The sequence below is a fragment of the Oncorhynchus masou genome, unplaced genomic scaffold (genome assembly GCF_036934945.1).
Source record: "Oncorhynchus masou masou isolate Uvic2021 unplaced genomic scaffold, UVic_Omas_1.1 unplaced_scaffold_944, whole genome shotgun sequence".
NCBI classification, from domain to species: Eukaryota; Metazoa; Chordata; class Actinopteri; order Salmoniformes; family Salmonidae; genus Oncorhynchus; species Oncorhynchus masou.
In genome coordinates this window covers 5,191-25,000 of record NW_027015934.1, presented here as the reverse complement: position 1 = coordinate 25,000, position 19,810 = coordinate 5,191, and the positions used below count along the sequence as shown (strand labels likewise).

The window sequence follows — 19,810 nt, the reverse complement described above, 5'->3', positions numbered from 1 at the left end:
AAGTATCCCACTCCATAAGTGTCCTGCTCTATGTAGACCAGGGCCCAAAGTATCCCACTCCATAAGTGGATAGGGTGCCATTTAGGATACACCCATAAAGTAAATCATCTCCTTTCCACCAGGTGATAATACAGCCTTTAAATGCTCAAAAATAAAACACTACTGGCATATTTTCCTTAGAGTGCTACCCTAAGACTAACGGACGAGGAACAAAGACCTTCATTATTTTGGTTCCTAGTTCATATATAATATTCTGTCCCCGAGGACTGAAGTGAAAAAAATTATTTGGTACAACGAATAGACTTTTACATGACGTCACAACAATCAATCAAATTTATAAAGGCCTTTTTACATCAGCTGATATCTCAAAGTGCCGTACAGAAACCCAGCCTAAACCCCCAAACAGCAAGCAATGCAGGTGTAGAAGCATGGTGGCTAGGAAAAACTCCCTAGAAAGGCAGGAACCTTGGAAGAAACCTATAGAGGAACCAGGCTCTGAGGGGTGGCCAGTCCTCTTCTGGCTGTGCCGGGTTGAGATTATTAGAGTACAACAGGTCACTACACTCATACCTGATATTACAACACTCTTACCTGAGGTCACTACACTCATACCTGATATTACAACACTCTAACCTGAGGTCACTACACTCATACCTGATATTACAACACTCTAACCTGAGGTCACTACACTCATACCTGATATTACAACACTCTTACCTGAGGTCACTACACTCATACCTGATATTACAACACTCTAACCTGAGGTCACTACACTCATACCTGATATTACAACACTCTAACCTGAGGTCACTACACTCATACCTGATATTACAACACTCTAACCTGAGGTCACTACACTCATACCTGATATTACAGCACTCTAACCTGAGGTCACTACACTCATACCTGATATTACAACACTCTTACCTGAGGTCACTACACTCATACCTGATATTACAGCACTCTAACCTGAGGTCACTACACTCATACCTGATATTACAACACTCTAACCTGAGGTCACTACACTCATACCTGATATTACAACACTCTAACCTGAGGTCACTACACTCATACCTGATATTACAACACTCTAACTGAGGTCACTACACTCATACCTGATATTACAACACTCTAACCTGAGGTCACTACACTCATACCTGATATTACAACACTCTAACCTGAGGTCACTACACTCATACCTGATATTACAGCACTCTTACCTGAGGTCACTACACTCATACCTGATATTACAACACTCTTGCTAACAAGTTTTAAAAAACGCAAACAGGTAGTACAAGTGGTCAGATGAAGCAGATGCTAAACTACAGCAGTGGTTCCCAAACTGTGGGGTCGGACGGGGGGGCAAAACAAATTTTTTTTTGTAAGAACTCAGTCCAGCTTTAAACTTACTCCTCCTGAAAGTGATCATAGTAGAATGTACAAGGTGACATTTCTGAATGGGGTATGACATCATCAGCTCCTCTTGTCATGTTAGTCGTTGTTCCCATTAGAGAGATGTTCATAACTAGTCAGGTATGTCCAGATCAATCAGCCCATGGACGTCTTTTCATTTACTTAGAGAGATGTTTATAACTAGTCAGGAATGTCCAGATCAATCAGCCCATGGACGTCTTTTCATTTACTTAGAGAGATGTTTATAACTAGTCAGGAATGTCCAGATCAATCAGCCCATGGCCATCTTTTCATTTACTTTTTTTAGCTCATAAATATTGTTGTAGTTTTTGAGTCACTCAGATATCACATGAATACACATTAGACATGGGGGGTCATGAATACACATTAGACATGGGGGGTCATGAATACACATTAGACATGGGGGGTCATGAATACACATTAGACATGGGGGGTCATGAATACACATTAGACATGGGGGGGTCATGAATACACATTAGACATGGGGGATCATGAATACACATTAGACATGGGGGGTCATGAATACACATTAGACATGGGGGGTCATGAATACACATTAGACATGGGGGTCATGAATACACATTAGACGTGACAAAATGCATAGAATTGCAAGAAAATAATGTGCTTTAAAACGGCAAAACGTTCTTTGCACCCCGTGATAAAAATGTGTATAATTGCAGGAAATAAGAGCCCCTGAGTTACAGGACTGTTTCGCTAGCACAGCCTGGAATATGTCCTGCGCCTACCAGACGAGCTAAATGCCTTCTATGGTAGCTTTCGAGGCAAGCAACACTGAACCATGCGTGAGAGCGCCATCTGTTCCCGGAAGACTGTGTGATCACGCTGTCCATAGTTGATGTGAGTAAGACCTTTAAACAGGTCCACATTCACAAGGCCGCAGGGCCAGACGGATAACCAGGACACGTTCTCTGACATGTTCAACCTCTTACCGACCCAGTATTTAATATCTACATGTTTCAAGCAGAACACCATAGTCCCTGTGCCCAAGAGAGCCAAGGTCACCTGTCTAAATGACTACCGCCCAGTAGCACTCCCAAGACAATGTCATCTTTCACCTCCTACCTGACTAACTCTACCAACACAAACCAACAGCCACTGTCCTTCACCTCGTACCTGACTAACTCTACCAACACAAACCAACAGCCACTGTCTTTCTCCTCCTACCTGACTAACTCTACCAACACAAACCAACAGTCACTGTCTTTCTCCTCCTACCTGACTAACTCTACCAACACAAACCAACAGCCACTGTCTTTCTCCTCCTACCTGACTAACTCTACCAACACAAACCAACAGCCACTGTCTCTCTCCTCCTACCTGACTAACTCTACCAACACAAACCAACAGTCACTGTCTTTCTCCTCCTACCTGACTAACTCTACCAACACAAACCAACAGCCACTGTCTTTCTCTAGTCCTACCTGACTAACTCTACCAACACAAACCAACAGCCACTGTCTTTCTCCTCCTACCTGACTAACTCTACCAACACAAACCAACAGCCACTGTCCTTCTCCTCCTACCTGACTAACTCTACCAACACAAACCAACAGCCACTGTCTTTCTCCTCCTACCTGACTAACTCTACCAACACAAACCAACAGCCACTGTCTTTCTCCTCCTACCTGACTAACTCTACCAACACAAACCAACAGCCACTGTCTCTCTCCTCCTACCTGACTAACTCTACCAACACAAACCAACAGCCACTGTCTCTCTCCTCCTACCTGACTAACTCTACCAACACAAACCAACAGCCACTGTCTTTCTCCTCCTACCTGACTAACTCTACCAACACAAACCAACAGCCACTGTCTCTCTCCTCCTACCTGACTAACTCTACCAACACAAACCAACAGCCACTGTCTTTCTCCTCCTACCTGACTAACTCTACCAACACAAACCAACAGCCACTGTCTTTCACATCCTACCTGACTAACTCTACCAACACAAACCAACAGCCACTGTCTCTCTCCTCCTACCTGACTAACTCTACCAACACAAACCAACAGCCACTGTCTTTCTCCTCCTACCTGACTAACTCTACCAACACAAACCAACAGCCACTGTCTCTCTCCTCCTACCTGACTAACTCTACCAACACAAACCAACAGCCACTGTCTTTCTCCTCCTACCTGACTAACTCTACCAACACAAACCAACAGCCACTGTCTTTCTCCTCCTACCTGACTAACTCTACCAACACAAACCAACAGCCACTGTCTTTCTCCTCCTACCTGACTAACTCTACCAACACAAACCAACAGCCACTGTCTTTCTCCTCCTACCTGACTAACTCTACCAACACAAACCAACAGCCACTGTCTCTCTCCTCCTACCTGACTAACTCTACCAACACAAACCAACAGCCACTGTCTCTCTCCTCCTACCTGACTAACTCTACCAACACAAACCAACAGCCACTGTCTCTCTCCTCCTACCTGACTAACTCTACCAACACAAACCAACAGCCACTGTCTTTCTCCTCCTACCTGACTAACTCCACCAACACAAACCAACAGCCACTGTCTTTCTCCTCCTACCTGACTAACTCTACCAACACAAACCAACAGCCACTGTCCTTCTCCTCCTACCTGACTAACTCTACCAACACAAACCAACAGCCACTGTCTCTCTCCTCCTACCCGACTAACTCTACCAACACAAACCAACAGCCACTGTCTCTCTCCTCCTACCTGACTAACTCTACCAACACAAACCAACAGCCACTGTCTCTCTCCTCCTACCTGACTAACTCTACCAACACAAACCAACAGCCACTGTCTCTCTCCTCCTACCTGACTAACTCTACCAACACAAACCAACAGCCACTGTCCTTCACCTCCTACCTGACTAACTCTACCAACACAAACCAACAGCCACTGTCCTTCTCCTCCTACCTGACTAACTCTACCAACACAAACCAACAGCCACTGTCTTTCTCCTCCTACCTGACTAACTCTACCAACACAAACCAACAGCCACTGTCTCTCTCCTCCTACCTGACTAACTCTACCAACACAAACCAACAGCCACTGTCTTTCTCCTCCTACCTGACTAACTCTACCAACACAAACCAACAGCCACTGTCTCTCTCCTCCTACCTGACTAACTCTACCAACACAAACCAACAGCCACTGTCTCTCTCCTCCTACCTGACTAACTCTACCAACACAAACCAACAGCCACTGTCTTTCTCCTCCTACCTGACTAACTCTACCAACACAAACCAACAGCCACTGTCTCTCTCCTCCTACCTGACTAACTCTACCAACACAAACCAACAGCCACTGTCTTTCTCCTCCTACCTGACTAACTCTACCAACACAAACCAACAGCCACTGTCTCTCTCCTCCTACCTGACTAACTCTACCAACACAAACCAACAGCCACTGTCTCTCTCCTCCTACCTGACTAACTCTACCAACACAAACCAACAGCCACTGTCTTTCTCCTCCTACCTGACTAACTCTACCAACACAAACCAACAGCCACTGTCTCTCTCCTCCTACCTGACTAACTCTACCAACACAAACCAACAGCCACTGTCCTTCTCCTCCTACCTGACTAACTCTACCAACACAAACCAACAGCCACTGTCCTTCTCCTCCTACCTGACTAACTCTACCAACACAAACCAACAGCCACTGTCTTTCTCCTCCTACCTGACTAACTCTACCAACACAAACCAACAGCCACTGTCCTTCACCTCCTACCTGACTAACTCTACCAACACAAACCAACAGCCACTGTCTCTCTCCTCCTACCTGACTAACTCTACCAACACAAACCAACAGCCACTGTCCTTCTCCTCCTACCTGACTAACTCTACCAACACAAACCAACAGCCACTGTCTTTCTCCTCCTACCTGACTAACTCTACCAACACAAACCAACAGCCACTGTCCTTCTCCTCCTACCTGACTAACTCTACCAACACAAACCAACAGCCACTGTCCTTCTCCTCCTACCTGACTAACTCTACCAACACAAACCAACAGCCACTGTCTTTCTCCTCCTACCTGACTAACTCTACCAACACAAACCAACAGCCACTGTCCTTCACCTCCTACCTGACTAACTCTACCAACACAAACCAACAGCCACTGTCCTTCTCCTCCTACCTGACTAACTCTACCAACACAAACCAACAGCCACTGTCTCTCTCCTCCTACCTGACTAACTCTACCAACACAAACCAACAGCCACTGTCTCTCTCCTCCTACCTGACTAACTCTACCAACACAAACCAACAGCCACTGTCCTTCACCTCCTACCTGACTAACTCTACCAACACAAACCAACAGCCACTGTCCTTCTCCTCCTACCTGACTAACTCTACCAACACAAACCAACAGCCACTGTCTTTCTCCTCCTACCTGACTAACTCTACCAACACAAACCAACAGCCACTGTCTTTCTCCTCCTACCTGACTAACTCTACCAACACAAACCAACAGCCACTGTCTTTCTCCTCCTACCTGACTAACTCTACCAACACAAACCAACAGCCACTGTCCCTCTCCTCCTACCTGACTAACTCTACCAACACAAACCAACAGCCACTGTCTTTCTCCTCCTACCTGACTAACTCTACCAACACAAACCAACAGCCACTGTCTCTCTCCTCCTACCTGACTAACTCTACCAACACAAACCAACAGCCACTGTCCTTCACCTCCTACCTGACTAACTCTACCAACACAAACCAACAGCCACTGTCCTTCTCCTCCTACCTGACTAACTCTACCAACACAAACCAACAGCCACTGTCCTTCTCCTCCTACCTGACTAACTCTACCAACACAAACCAACAGCCACTGTCTTTCTCCTCCTACCTGACTAACTCTACCAACACAAACCAACAGCCACTGTCTCTCTCCTCCTACCTGACTAACTCTACCAACACAAACCAACAGCTACTGTCTCTCTCCTCCTACCTGACTAACTCTACCAACACAAACCAACAGCCACTGTCTTTCTCCTCCTACTTGACTAACTCTACCAACACAAACCAACAGCCACTGTCCTTCTCCTCCTACCTGACTAACTCTACCAACACAAACCAACAGCCACTGTTTTTCTCCTCCTACCTGACTAACTCTACCAACACAAACCAACAGCCACTGTCTCTCTCCTCCTACCTGACTAACTCTACCAACACAAACCAACAGCCACTGTCTTTCTCCTCCTACCTGACTAACTCTACCAACACAAACCAACAGCCACTGTCTCTCTCCTCCTACCTGACTAACTCTACCAACACAAACCAACAGCCACTGTCTCTCTCCTCCTACCTGACTAACTCTACCAACACAAACCAACAGACACTGTCTCTCTCCTCCTACCTGACTAACTCTACCAACACAAACCAACAGCCACTGTCTCTCTCCTCCTACCTGACTAACTCTACCAACACAAACCAACAGCCACTGTCTTTCTCCTCCTACCTGACTAACTCTACCAACACAAACCAACAGCCACTGTCTTTCTCCTCCTACCTGACTAACTCTACCAACACAAACCAACAGCCACTGTCTCTCTCCTCCTACCTGACTAACTCTACCAACACAAACCAACAGCCACTGTCTTTCTCCTCCTACCTGACTAACTCTACCAACACAAACCAACAGCCACTGTCTTTCTCCTCCTACCTGACTAACTCTACCAACACAAACCAACAGCCACTGTCTCTCTCCTCCTACCTGACTAACTCTACCAACACAAACCAACAGCCACTGTCTCTCTCCTCCTACCTGACTGATCCTAGCCTGCTGGGGATTTACTGTTGAGATGAGCTGAATTACAAACTACATCTGTTCATGTGACCTCAAGGGCTGCTTCCCAAACAACACCCTATTCCCTACATAGCGCAACAACTAGTCCTATTTGCCCGTGGTCAACAGTAGTGCACTATAGGGAATAGAGTGCCGTTTGGGAAGCAGCCCCAGTTACAAAGCAGCAGAGGGTAAAGTATCACAGTGCTTCAATATTTAACAGTTTTTCAGAGGTGACTGGATCTGGGAGGTGTCAATGGTGGAGGAGAGACTGCTGGGATATCATGACTCAACACACTTCAGGTATCAACACAGTGGAGAGGAGACTGCTGGGATATCATGACTCAACAGACTTCAGGTATCAACACAGTGGAGAGGAGACTGCTGGGATATCATGACTCAACAGACTTCAGGTATCAACACAGTGGAGAGGAGACTGCTGGGATATCATGACTCAACAGACTTCAGGTATCAACACAGTGGAGAGGAGACTGCTGGGATATCATGACTCAACAGAGATCAGGTATCAACACAGTGGAGAGGAGACTGCTGGGATATCATGACTCAACACACTTCAGGTATCAACACAGTGGAGAGGAGACTGCTGGGATATCATGACTCAACAGAGATCAGGTATCAACACAGTGGAGAGGAGACTGCTGGGATATCATGACTCAACACACTTCAGGTATCAACACAGTGGAGAGGAGACTGCTGGGATATCATGACTCAACAGAGATCAGGTATCAACACAGTGGAGAGGAGACTGCTGGGATATCATGACTCAACACACTTCAGGTATCAACACAGTGGAGAGGAGACTGCTGGGATATCATGACTCAACAGACTTCAGGTATCAACACAGTGGAGAGGAGCCTGCTGGGATATCATGACTCAACAGAGATCAGGTATCAACACAGTGGAGAGGAGACTGCTGGGATATCATGACTCAACAGAGATCAGGTATCAACACAGTGGAGAGGAGACTGCTGGGATATCATGACTCAACAGACTTCAGGTATCACCACAGTGGAGAGGAGACTGCTGGGATATCATGACTCAACAGAGATCAGGTATCAACACAGTGGAGAGGAGACTGCTGGGATATCATGACTCAACAGAGATCAGGTATCAACACAGTGGAGAGGAGACTGCTGGGATATCATGACTCAACAGAGATCAGGTATCACCACAGTGGAGGAGAGACTGCTGGTAATCAGAATGATTTCTCTGAACAGTACACTCTCAAACACATAGACCCCCCCGAACGCAGCTCACTCTCCACATCCCAATCACCCTGAATTCTGATCACCTGTTCACACACCTGTATGTCATTATCACACACTATTTAGTTCAGTTCTTTGCACCTCATCATTGTGAGGTATTGTTGTTTTGATACACATTCTATTCGGAGCTCTGTTTATTTCCATATTAGTCCTCCTGTGTGTTGTAGTTCTTGGCCATCCTCACTAACAACTCCTTTTTGCCTTTTCCCTGCCTGTACTGTTACCTTGTATGACCTTCTGCCTGCCCCTGGACCCAGCTACCTGCCCCTGGACCCAGCTACCTGCCTCCTCCTGTGTATGACCCTCTGCCTGCCCCTGGACCCAGCTACCTGCCTCCTCCTGTGTATGATCTTCTCTACCTGCCCCTGGACCCAGCTACCTGCCTCCTCCTGTACATGACCTTCTACCTGCCCCTGGACCCAGCTACCTGCCTCCTCCTGTGTATGACCTTCTGCCTGCCCCTGGACCCAGCTACCTGCCTCCTCCTGTGTATGACCTTCTACCTGCCCCTGGACCCAGCTACCTGCCTCCTCCTGTGTATGACCTTCTACCTGCCCCTGGACCCAGCTACCTGCCTCCTCCTGTACATGACCTTCTACCTGCCCCTGGACCCAGCTACCTGCCTCCTCCTGTGTATGACCTTCTACCTGCCCCTGGACCCAGCTACCTGCCTCCTCCTGTGTATGATCTTCTACCTGCCCCTGGACCCAGCTACCTGCCTCCTCCTGTGTATGACCTTCTACCTGCCCCTGGACCCAGCTACCTGCCTCCTCCTGTACATGACCTTCTACCTGCCCCTGGACCCAGCTACCTGCCTCCTCCTGTGTATGACCTTCTACCTGCCCCTGGACCCAGCTACCTGCCTCCTCCTGTGTATGACCTTCTACCTGCTCCTGGACCCAGCTACCTGCCTCCTCCTGTGTATGACCTTCTACCTGCCCCTGGACCCAGCTACCTGCCCCTGGACCCAGCTACCTGCCTCCTCCTGTGTATGACCTTCTACCTGCCCCTGGACCCAGCTACCTGCCTCCTCCTGTGTATGACCTTCTACCTGCCCCTGGACCCAGCTACCTGCCTCCTCCTGTGTATGATCTTCTACCTGCCCCTGGACCCAGCTACCTGCCTCCTCCTGTGTATGACCTTCTACCTGCCCCTGGACCCAGCTACCTGCCCCTGGACCCAGCTACCTGCCTCCTCCTGTGTATGACCTTCTACCTGCCCCTGGACCCAGCTACCTGCCTCCTCCTGTGTATGACCTTCTACCTGCCCCTGGACCCAGCTACCTGCCTCCTCCTGTGTATGACCTTCTACCTGCCCCTGGACCCAGCTACCTGCCTCCTCCTGTGTATGACCTTCTGCCTGCCCCTGGACCCAGCTACCTGCCCCTGGACCCAGCTACCTGCCTCCTCCTGTGTATGACCTTCTGCCTACCCCTGGACCCAGCTACCTGCCTCCTCCTGTGTATGACCTTCTGCCTACCCCTGGACCCAGCTACCTGCCTCCTCCTGTGTATGACCTTCTGCCTACCCCTGGACCCAGCTACCTGCCTCCTCCTGTGTATGACCTTCTGCCTACCCCTGGACCCAGCTACTTGCCTCCTCCTGTGTATGACCTTCTGCCTACCCCTGGACCCAGCTACCTGCCTCCTCCTGTGTATGACCTTCTGCCTGCCCCTGGACCCAGCTACCTGCCCCTGGACCCAGCTACCTGCCTCCTCCTGTGGTCCTTTGCAATAAACACCTGCTGTGCCCTGCGCTTGAAACCAGCTCTCTGTCTCCCATCGTGTTCATTACAAGTACTGACATAACGTCAGGCCTGCTGTAACTACAGAGAACCAGTCACCCTGACATAAGACCTGCTGTAACTACAGAGAACCAGTCACCCTGACATAAGACCTGCTGTAACTACAGAGAACTAGTCCCCCTGACATAAGACCTGCTGTAACTACAGAGAACCAGTCCCCCTGACATAAGACCTGCTATAACTACAGAGAACTAGTCACCCTGACATAAGACCTGCTATAACTACAGAGAACTAGTCCCCTGACATAAGGTCAGACCTGCTATAACTACAGATAACTAGTCCCCCTGACATAAGACCTGCTATAACTACAGAGAACTAGTCACCCTGACATAAGACCTGCTATAACTACAGAGAACTAGTCCCCCTGACATAAGGTCAGACCTGCTATAACTACAGATAACCAGTCACCCTGACATAAGACCTGTTATAACTACAGAGAACCAGTCCCCCTGACATAAGACCTGCTATAACTACAGAGAACCAGTCACCCTGACATAAGACCTGCTATAACTACAGAGAACTAGTCACCCTGACATAAGACCTGTTATAACTACAGAGAACTAGTCCCCCTGACATAAGACCTGCTATAACTACAGAGAACTAGTCCCCCTGACATAAGACCTGCTATAACTGCAAGTACTGTAATCAGTATAGTTTCTCTGAACATACAGTATAGCGATGACAACAACACTAGAATACACTAACAGTACTCTAGCTATCTGTTAAGGACACTTGGGCTATCTGTATTTAGCTAGATAGTTCACTCAGAAAAAATTGTCAGTCCTGGAATCCATAATGTAGATTCTAGCATGAATGATTGTGTCCAACTCCTTAACACAATGTGCTTTCACAAAATGGTGGTTGGTGACACGGGATACCCAGTAATTAGTTCTGAGGTCTGACTAGTTTCTCCTGTGCTGTGGCGACAGACTGCCTATAAACAGACACACCCACAGGGTCAGACACACCCACATGGCCAGACACACCCACATGGCCAGACACACCCACATGGCCAGACACACCCACATGGCCAGACACACCCACATGGCCAGACACACCCACATGTCAGACACACCCACATGGGCAGACACACCCACATGGGCAGACACACCCACATGTCAGACACACCCACATGTCAGACACACCCACATGGGCAGACACACCCACATGGGCAGACACACCCACATGGGCAGACACACCCACATATCAGACACACCCACATGGGCAGACACACCCACATGTCAGACACACCCACATGGGCAGACACACCCACATGGGCAGACACACCCACATGGGCAGACACACCCACATATCAGACACACCCACATGGGCAGACACACCCACATGGGCAGACACACCCACATGGGCAGACACACCCACATGGCCCTGTGGTTCTGGAGAACAGTTAGTGAAACCCACACAGAGCCTGTAACTACGGCCCTGTGGTTCTGGAGAACAGTTAGTGAAACCCACACAAAGCCTGTAACTACGGCCCTGTGGTTCTGGAGAACAGTTAGTGAAACCCACACAAAGTCTGTAACTACGGCCCTGTGGTTCTGGAGAACAGTTAGTGAAACCCACACAAAGCATGTAACTACGGCCCTGTGGTTCTGGAGAACAGTTAGTGAAACCCACACAAAGCCTGTAACTACGGCCCTGTGGTTCTGGAGAACAGTTAGTGAAACCCACACAAAGTCTGTAACTACGGCCCTGTGGTTCTGGAGAACAGTTAGTGAAACCCACACAGAGCCTGTAACTACGGCCCTGTGGTTCTGGAGAACAGTTAGTGAAACCCACACAAAGCCTGTAACTACGGCCCTGTGGTTCTGGAGAACAGTTAGTGAAACCCACACAGAGCCTGTAACTACAGCCCTGTGGTTCTGGAGAACAGTTAGTGAAACCCACACAGAGCCTGTAACTACGGCCCTGTGGTTCTGGAGAACAGTTAGTGAAACCCACACAAAGCCTGTAACTACGGCCCTGTGGTTCTGGAGAACAGTTTGTGAAACCCACACAAAGCCTGTAACTACGGCCCTGTGGTTCTAGAACTACAGAGAAGGAGGAGAGAGGAGAGTGGTGGCTATAGAAACATACTGAACTATGGACTTTTGTTCCGTCATGCTGCTGTGACACGCTATGTCTGTGACACAAATGGAACCCTATTCCCTATAGTCCACTACTGTAGACAGAAGTAGTGCACTACATAGGGGAATAGAGTGCCATTTGGGACTCAGAGTAACTCTGTCCTCCATACAGCCCCGTGGCTCCAGCCCCGCCCACATCATAAGTGTTATTGCTTCGGAACAATAACAGTAAAAGCCAACAAGCTGGAAATGTCTGAAGGATGTTTATGTGTTCCTGCTATAACTACAGAGAACTAGTCACCCTGACATAAGACCTGCTATAACTACAGATAACTAGTCACCCTGACATAAGGTCAGAACTGCTGTAACTACAGAGAACTAGTCACCCTGACATAAGACCTGTTATAACTACAGAGAACTAGTCACCCTGATATAAGACCTGTTATAACTACAGAGAACTAGTCACCCTGATATAAGACCTGTTATAACTACAGAGAACTAGTCACCCTGACATAAGACCTGCTATAACTACAGAGAACTAGTCCCCCTGACATAAGACCTGCTATAACTACAGAGAACTAGTCACCCTGACATAAGGTCAGACCTGCTATAACTACAGAGAACTAGTCCCCCTGACATAAGACCTGCTGTAACTACAGAGAACTAGTCACCCTGACATAAGATCTGTTATAACTACAGAGAACTAGTCCCCCTGACATAAGACCTGCTATAACTACAGAGAACTAGTCACCCTGACATAAGACCTGTTATAACTACAGAGAACTAGTCACCCTGACATAAGACCTGTTATAACTACAGAGAACTAGTCACCCTGACATAAGACATGTTATAACTACAGAGAACTAGTCACCCTGACATAAGGTCAGACCTGCTATAAATACAGAGAACTAGTCACCCTGACATAAGACCTGCTATAACTACAGAGATCTAGTCACCCGGACATTACGTCAGACCACCCTGCTATAACTACAGAGAACTAGTCACCCTGATATAAGACCTGCTATAACTACAGAGAACTAGTCACCCTGACATAAGACCTGCTATAACTACAGAGAACTAGTCCCCCTGACATAAGGTCAGGCTTGTCCTGGGTTGTACTGGCTGTTTTGGTAACAAAACAAGAACAGGCACACACACACACACACACACAGGCACGTGCGCAAGCAGATCAGACACGCACACAATCACACGCAGGGGTTGTTTTCCTGGTCAGGATGGTAGAAACAGAACGGCGCTGTGGAGGGAGCCGCTTTGAGAACAGCTCTTTGTCCTTAAAGAGGGAAACAACGAGGAAGCCACAGCTTCTGTCCCAAATGGCATACTATTCTCTGTATAGTGCACTATGTAGGCAATGGGTCCTGGTCAAAAGTAGTGCACTGTAAAGGGAATAGGGCGCCATTTGGGACGAACTTACAGTCAAGTGGGCTGATTGTTCCAGGACAAACAAAACTAGCATGAGGCATGCTATGCTGCTAACAGACATATACCACAACTGATTCATGATGCTAGATGCTGATTACTCCCATAGACTACAACTGATTCATGATGCTAGATGCTGATTACTCCCATAGACCACAACTGATTCATGATGGTAGATGCTGCTAACAGACAAAGACTACAACTGATTCATGATGCTAGATGCTGATTACTCCCATAGACTACAACTGATTCATGATGCTAGATGCTGATTACTCCCATAGACTACAACTGATTCATGATGTTAGATGCTGATTACTCCCATAGACTACAACTGATTCATGATGCTAGATGCTGATTGCTCCCATAGACTACAACTGATTCATGATGCTAGATGCTGATTACTCCCATAGACTACAACTGATTCATGATGCTAGATGCTGATTACTCCCATAGACTACAACTGATTCATGATGCTAGATGCTGATTACTCCCATAGACTACAACTGATTCATGATGGTAGATGCTGCTAACAGACATATACCACAACTGATTCATGATGCTAGATGCTGCTAACACCCATAGACTACAACTGATTCATGATGCTAGATACTGCTAACAGACAAAGACTACAACTGATTCATGATGCTAGATGCTGCTAACAGACAAAGACTACAACTGATTCGTGCCGGAATAGGAAAACAAATATTTATTTTATTTTTGCCTTGTGTGACCCCTGTGTGCGTGTTCCTAGTCGTTGCGGCACAGTGCTCCGTGATGCCTTCTTAACTTCCTGATGAGTGGCCCTTCTCTGGTGTTCTGCCACAGGCAAACACACACCCTTTCTGGGAATGGGAGAGCCAGTGGTAATCAGGGAAGATTTCATTCGTTAGAATGAACACATTGACCCACTTCTATTGTGAGGCCGTTACGTCAATACTGTGTGTGTGTGTGTGTGTGTGTGTGTGTGTGTGTGTGTGTGTGTGTGTGTGTGTGTGTGTGTGTGTGTGTGTGTGTGTGTGTGTGTGTGTGTGTGTGTGTGTGTGTGTGTGTGTGTGTGTGTGTGTGTGTGTGTGTGTGTGTGTGTGTGTGTGTGTGTGTGTACAGTAGCTCCAGTACATCTGTGGCCAAACAGCAGAATCTCCCCTCAGGCCCTAACTCTCATTATGTCACAGTAGCTGCTCTCTTATGTAAACACCCTCATTCACAGTCAGTAGCCAGGAGAGACAGGAGGGACAGGAGAGACAGGAGAGACAGGGGGGACGGGGGAGACAGGAGAGACAGGAGAGACAGGGGACAGGAGAGACAGGAGAGACAGGGGGGACGGGGGGGACGGGGGAGACAGGAGAAACAGGGGACAGGGGAGACAGGAGAAACAGGGGACAGGGGAGACAGGAGAGACAGGGGAGACAGGAGAGAGAGGAGAGACAGGGGAGACAGGGGAGACGGGAGAGACGGGAGAGACAGGAGAGACAGGGGAGACAGGAGAGACAGGAGAGACAGGGGAGACAGGAGAGTCAGGAGAGACAGGGGAGACAGGATAGGCAGGGGAGACAGGAGAGACAGGGGAGACAGGAGAGACAGGGGAGACAGGAGAGACAGGGGAGACAGGGGAGACAGGAGAAACAGGAGAGACAGGAGAGACAGGAGAGACAGAAGGTCCCATGGGTCAAACACACAGATTATAACACTGTTAGTTCATAGAGAGGTCAAACACACAGATTATAACACTGTTAGTTCATAGAGAGGTCTAACACACAGATTATAACACTGTTAGTTCATAGAGAGGTCAAATACACAGATTAAAACACTGTTAGTTCATAGAGAGGTCAAACACACAGATTATAACACTGTTAGTTCATAGAGAGGTCAAACACACATATTATAACACTGTTAGTTCATAGAGAGGTCAAACACACAGATTATAACACGGTTGGTTCATAGAGAGGTCAAACACACAGATTAGAACACTGTTAGTTCATAGAGAGGTCAAACACACAGATTAGAACACTGTTGGTTCATAGAGAGGTCAAACACACAGATTATAACACTGTTAGTTCATAGAGAGGTCAAACACACAGATTATAACACTGTTAGTTCATAGAGAGGTCAAACACACAGATTATAACACTGTTAGTTCATAGAGAGGTCAAACACACAGATTATAACACTGTTAGTTCATAGAGAGGTCAAACACACAGATTATAACACTGTTAGTTCATAGAGAGGTCAAACACACAGATTATAACACGGTTGGTTCATAGAGAGGTCAAACACACAGATTAGAACACTGTTAGTTCATAGAGAGGTCAAACACACAGATTAGAACACTGTTGGTTCATAGAGAGGTCAAACACACAGATTATAACACTGTTAGTTCATAGAGAGGTCAAACACACAGATTATAACACTGTTAGTTCATAGAGAGGTCAAACACACAGATTATAACACTGTTAGTTCATAGAGAGGTCAAACACACAGATTATAACACTGTTAGTTCATAGAGAGGTCAAACACACAGATTATAACACTGTTAGTTCATAGAGAGGTCAAACACACAGATTATAACACTGTTAGTTCATAGAGAGGTCAAACACACAGATTATAACACTGTTAGTTCATAAAGAGGTCAAACACACAGATTAGAACACTGTTAGTTCATAGAAAGGTCAAACACACAGATTATAACACTGTTGGTTCATAGAGAGGTCAAACACACAGATTATAACACTGTTAGTTCATAGAGAGGTCAAATACACAGATTAAAACATTGTTAGTTCATAGAGAGGTCAAACACACAGATTATAACACTGTTGGTTCATAGAGAGGTCAAACACACAGATTATAACACTGTTAGGTCAGAGAGGTCAAACACAGAGATTATAACACTGTTAGAGAGGTCAAAAACACAGATTAAAACACTGTTAGGTCAGAGAGGTCAAACACAGAGATTATAACACTGTTAGAGAGGTCAAAAACACAGATTAAAACACTGTTAGGTCAGAGAGGTCAAACACAGAGATTATAACACTGTTAGAGAGGTCAAACACACAGATTATAACACGGTTAGAGAGGTCAAACACAGAGATGTCGGTTTAAAGAGATGCTCAGCATTTTTAACATCACAGTCAACCAAACAAGTTCTGTCGGCTCTAGTTTTATCTCATCTTGACTATTGTCGGGTGATATTGGCCAAGTGCTGCAAAGGAGGACCTAGAAAAGCTGCAGCTGGCCCAGAACAGAGAATCGGGTCTTGCCCTTTGATGGACACAGAGAACTAATGTCAGCAGTATGCAAGTCAGCCTCTCTTGGGTCAGAGTAGAGAGGAGAGACCGACTGCATCAATTCTTGTTCAATTGTGAGAAAATATTATTGTGTTGAAAATTCCAAATTGACTGTACAATCGATTTACATATACCGTAGTTCTGACAGACATACTTACCCCACCAGACAGACCACCAGACAGGCCACCAGACAGGCCACCAGACAGGCCACCAGACAGGCCAACAGACAGGCCACCAGACAGGCCACCAGACAGGCCACCAGACAGACCACCAGACAGGCCAACAGACAGGCCACCAGACAGGCCACCAGACAGGCCACCAGACAGACCACCAGACAGACCACCAGACAGGCCAACAGACAGGCCAACAGACAGGCCACCAGACAGGCCACCAGACAGGCCACCAGACAGGCCACCAGACAGACCACCAGACAGGCCAACAGACAGGCCACCAGACAGGCCACCAGACAGGCCACCAGACAGACCACCAGACAGACCACCAGACAGGCCAACAGACAGGCCAACAGACAGGCCACCAGACAGGCCACCAGACAGGCCACCAGACAGGCCACCAGACAGGCCAACAGACAGGCCACCAGACAGGCCACCAGACAGGCCACCAGACAGACCACCAGACAGGCCAACAGACAGGCCACCAGACAGGCCACCAGACAGGCCACCAGACAGACCACCAGACAGGCCACCAGACAGACCACCAGACAGACCACCAGACAGGCCAACAGACAGGCCAACAGACAGGCCACCAGACAGGCCACCAGACAGGCCACCAGACAGGCCACCAGACAGACCACCAGACAGGCCAACAGACAGGCCACCAGACAGGCCACCAGACAGGCCACCAGACAGACCACCAGACAGACCACCAGACAGGCCAACAGACAGGCCAACAGACAGGCCACCAGACAGGCCACCAGACAGGCCACCAGACAGGCCACCAGACAGGTCACCAGACAGGTCAACAGACAGGTCAACAGACAGGCCACCAGACAGGCCACCAGACAGGCCACCAGACAGGCCACCAGACAGGTCACCAGACAGGCCACCAGACAGGCCAACAGACAGACCACCAGACAGGCCACCAGACAGACCACCAGACAGGCCACCAGACAGGCCACCAGACAGGCCACCAGACAGGCCACCAGAGAGGAGAGACAGGCCAACAGACAGGCCAACAGACAGGTCACCAGACAGACCACCAGACAGGCCAACAGACAGGCCAACAGACAGGCCAACAGACAGACCACCCTTCACAGTCCCCAAATCCAGAACAAATTCAAGGAAACACACATGATTAGATAGAGCTATGAATGCATGGAGAGTAGCTGCTGCTATGACAACAGTTAATGAGAATCCTAATAAACCCCAGGAAGAGTAGCTGCTGCTATGACAACCGTTAATGAGGATCCTAATAAACCCCAGGAAGAGTAGCTGCTGCTATGACAACAGTTAATGAGGATCCTAATAAACCCCAGGAAGAGTAGCTGCTGCTATGACAACAGTTAATGAGGATCTTAATAAACCCCAGGAAGAGTAGCTGCTGCTATGACAACCGTTAATGAGGATCCTAATAAACCCCAGGAAGAGTAGCTGCTGCTATGACAACAGTTAATGAGGATCCTAATAAACCCCAGGAAGAGTAGCTGCTGCTATGACAACAGTTAATGAGGATCCTAATAAACCCCAGGAAGAGTAGCTGCTGCTATGACAACCGTTAATGAGGATCCTAATAAACCACAGGAAGAGTAGCTGCTGCTATGACAACAGTTAATGAGGATCCTAATAAACCCCAGGAAGAGTAGCTGCTGCTATGACAAGCGTTAATGAGGATCCTAATAAACCCCAGGAAGAGTAGCTGCTGCTATGACAACAGTTAATGAGGATCATAATAAACCCCAGGAAGAGTAGCTGCTGCTATGACAACAGTTAATGAGGATCCTAATAATCCACAGGAAGAGTAGCTGCTGCTATGACAACAGTTAATGAGGATCCTAATAAACCCCAGGAAGAGTAGCTGCTGCTATGACAACAGTTAATGAGGATCATAATATACCCCAGGAAGAGTAGCTGCTGCTATGACAACCGTTAATGAGGATCCTAATAAACCCCAGGAAGAGTAGCTGCTTCTATGACAACCGTTAATGAGGATCCTAATAAACCCCAGGAAGAGTAGCTGCTGCTATGACAACAGTTAATGAGGATCTTAATAAACCCCAGGAAGAGTAGCTGCTGCTATGACAACCGTTAATGAGGATCCTAATAAACCCCAGGAAGAGTAGCTGCTGCTATGACAACCGTTAATGAGGATCCTAATAAACCCCAGGAAGAGTAGCTGCTGCTATGACAAGAGTTAATGAGGATCCTAATAAACCCCAGGAAGAGTAGCTGCTGCTATGACAACAGTTAATGAGGATCCTAATAAACCCCAGGAAGAGTAGCTGCTGCTATGACAACAGTTAATGAGGATCCTAATAAACCCCAGGAAGAGTAGCTGCTGCTATGACAACCGTTAATGAGGATCCTAATAAACCCCAGGAAGAGTAGCTGCTGCTATGACAAGAGTTAATGAGGATCCTAATAAACCCCAGGAAGAGTAGCTGCTGCTATGACAACAGTTAATGAGGATCCTAATAAACCCCAGGAAGAGTAGCTGCTGCTATGACAACA

At 47.6% G+C, this 19,810-nt stretch overlaps 1 protein-coding gene across 1 annotated transcript; it reads left to right on the top strand.

The window, feature by feature from the left end:
• The first annotated feature begins 8,341 nt into the window (after positions 1-8,341).
• LOC135538355 (uncharacterized protein YacH-like) lies at positions 8,342-18,445 on the top strand. Its single transcript, XM_064964274.1, has 2 exons — positions 8,342-8,415; positions 17,293-18,445. Exons 1-2 carry the CDS (start codon positions 8,342-8,344, stop codon positions 18,443-18,445), a joined length of 1,227 nt encoding a protein of 408 aa, XP_064820346.1.
• Positions 18,446-19,810: the final 1,365 nt, after the last annotated feature.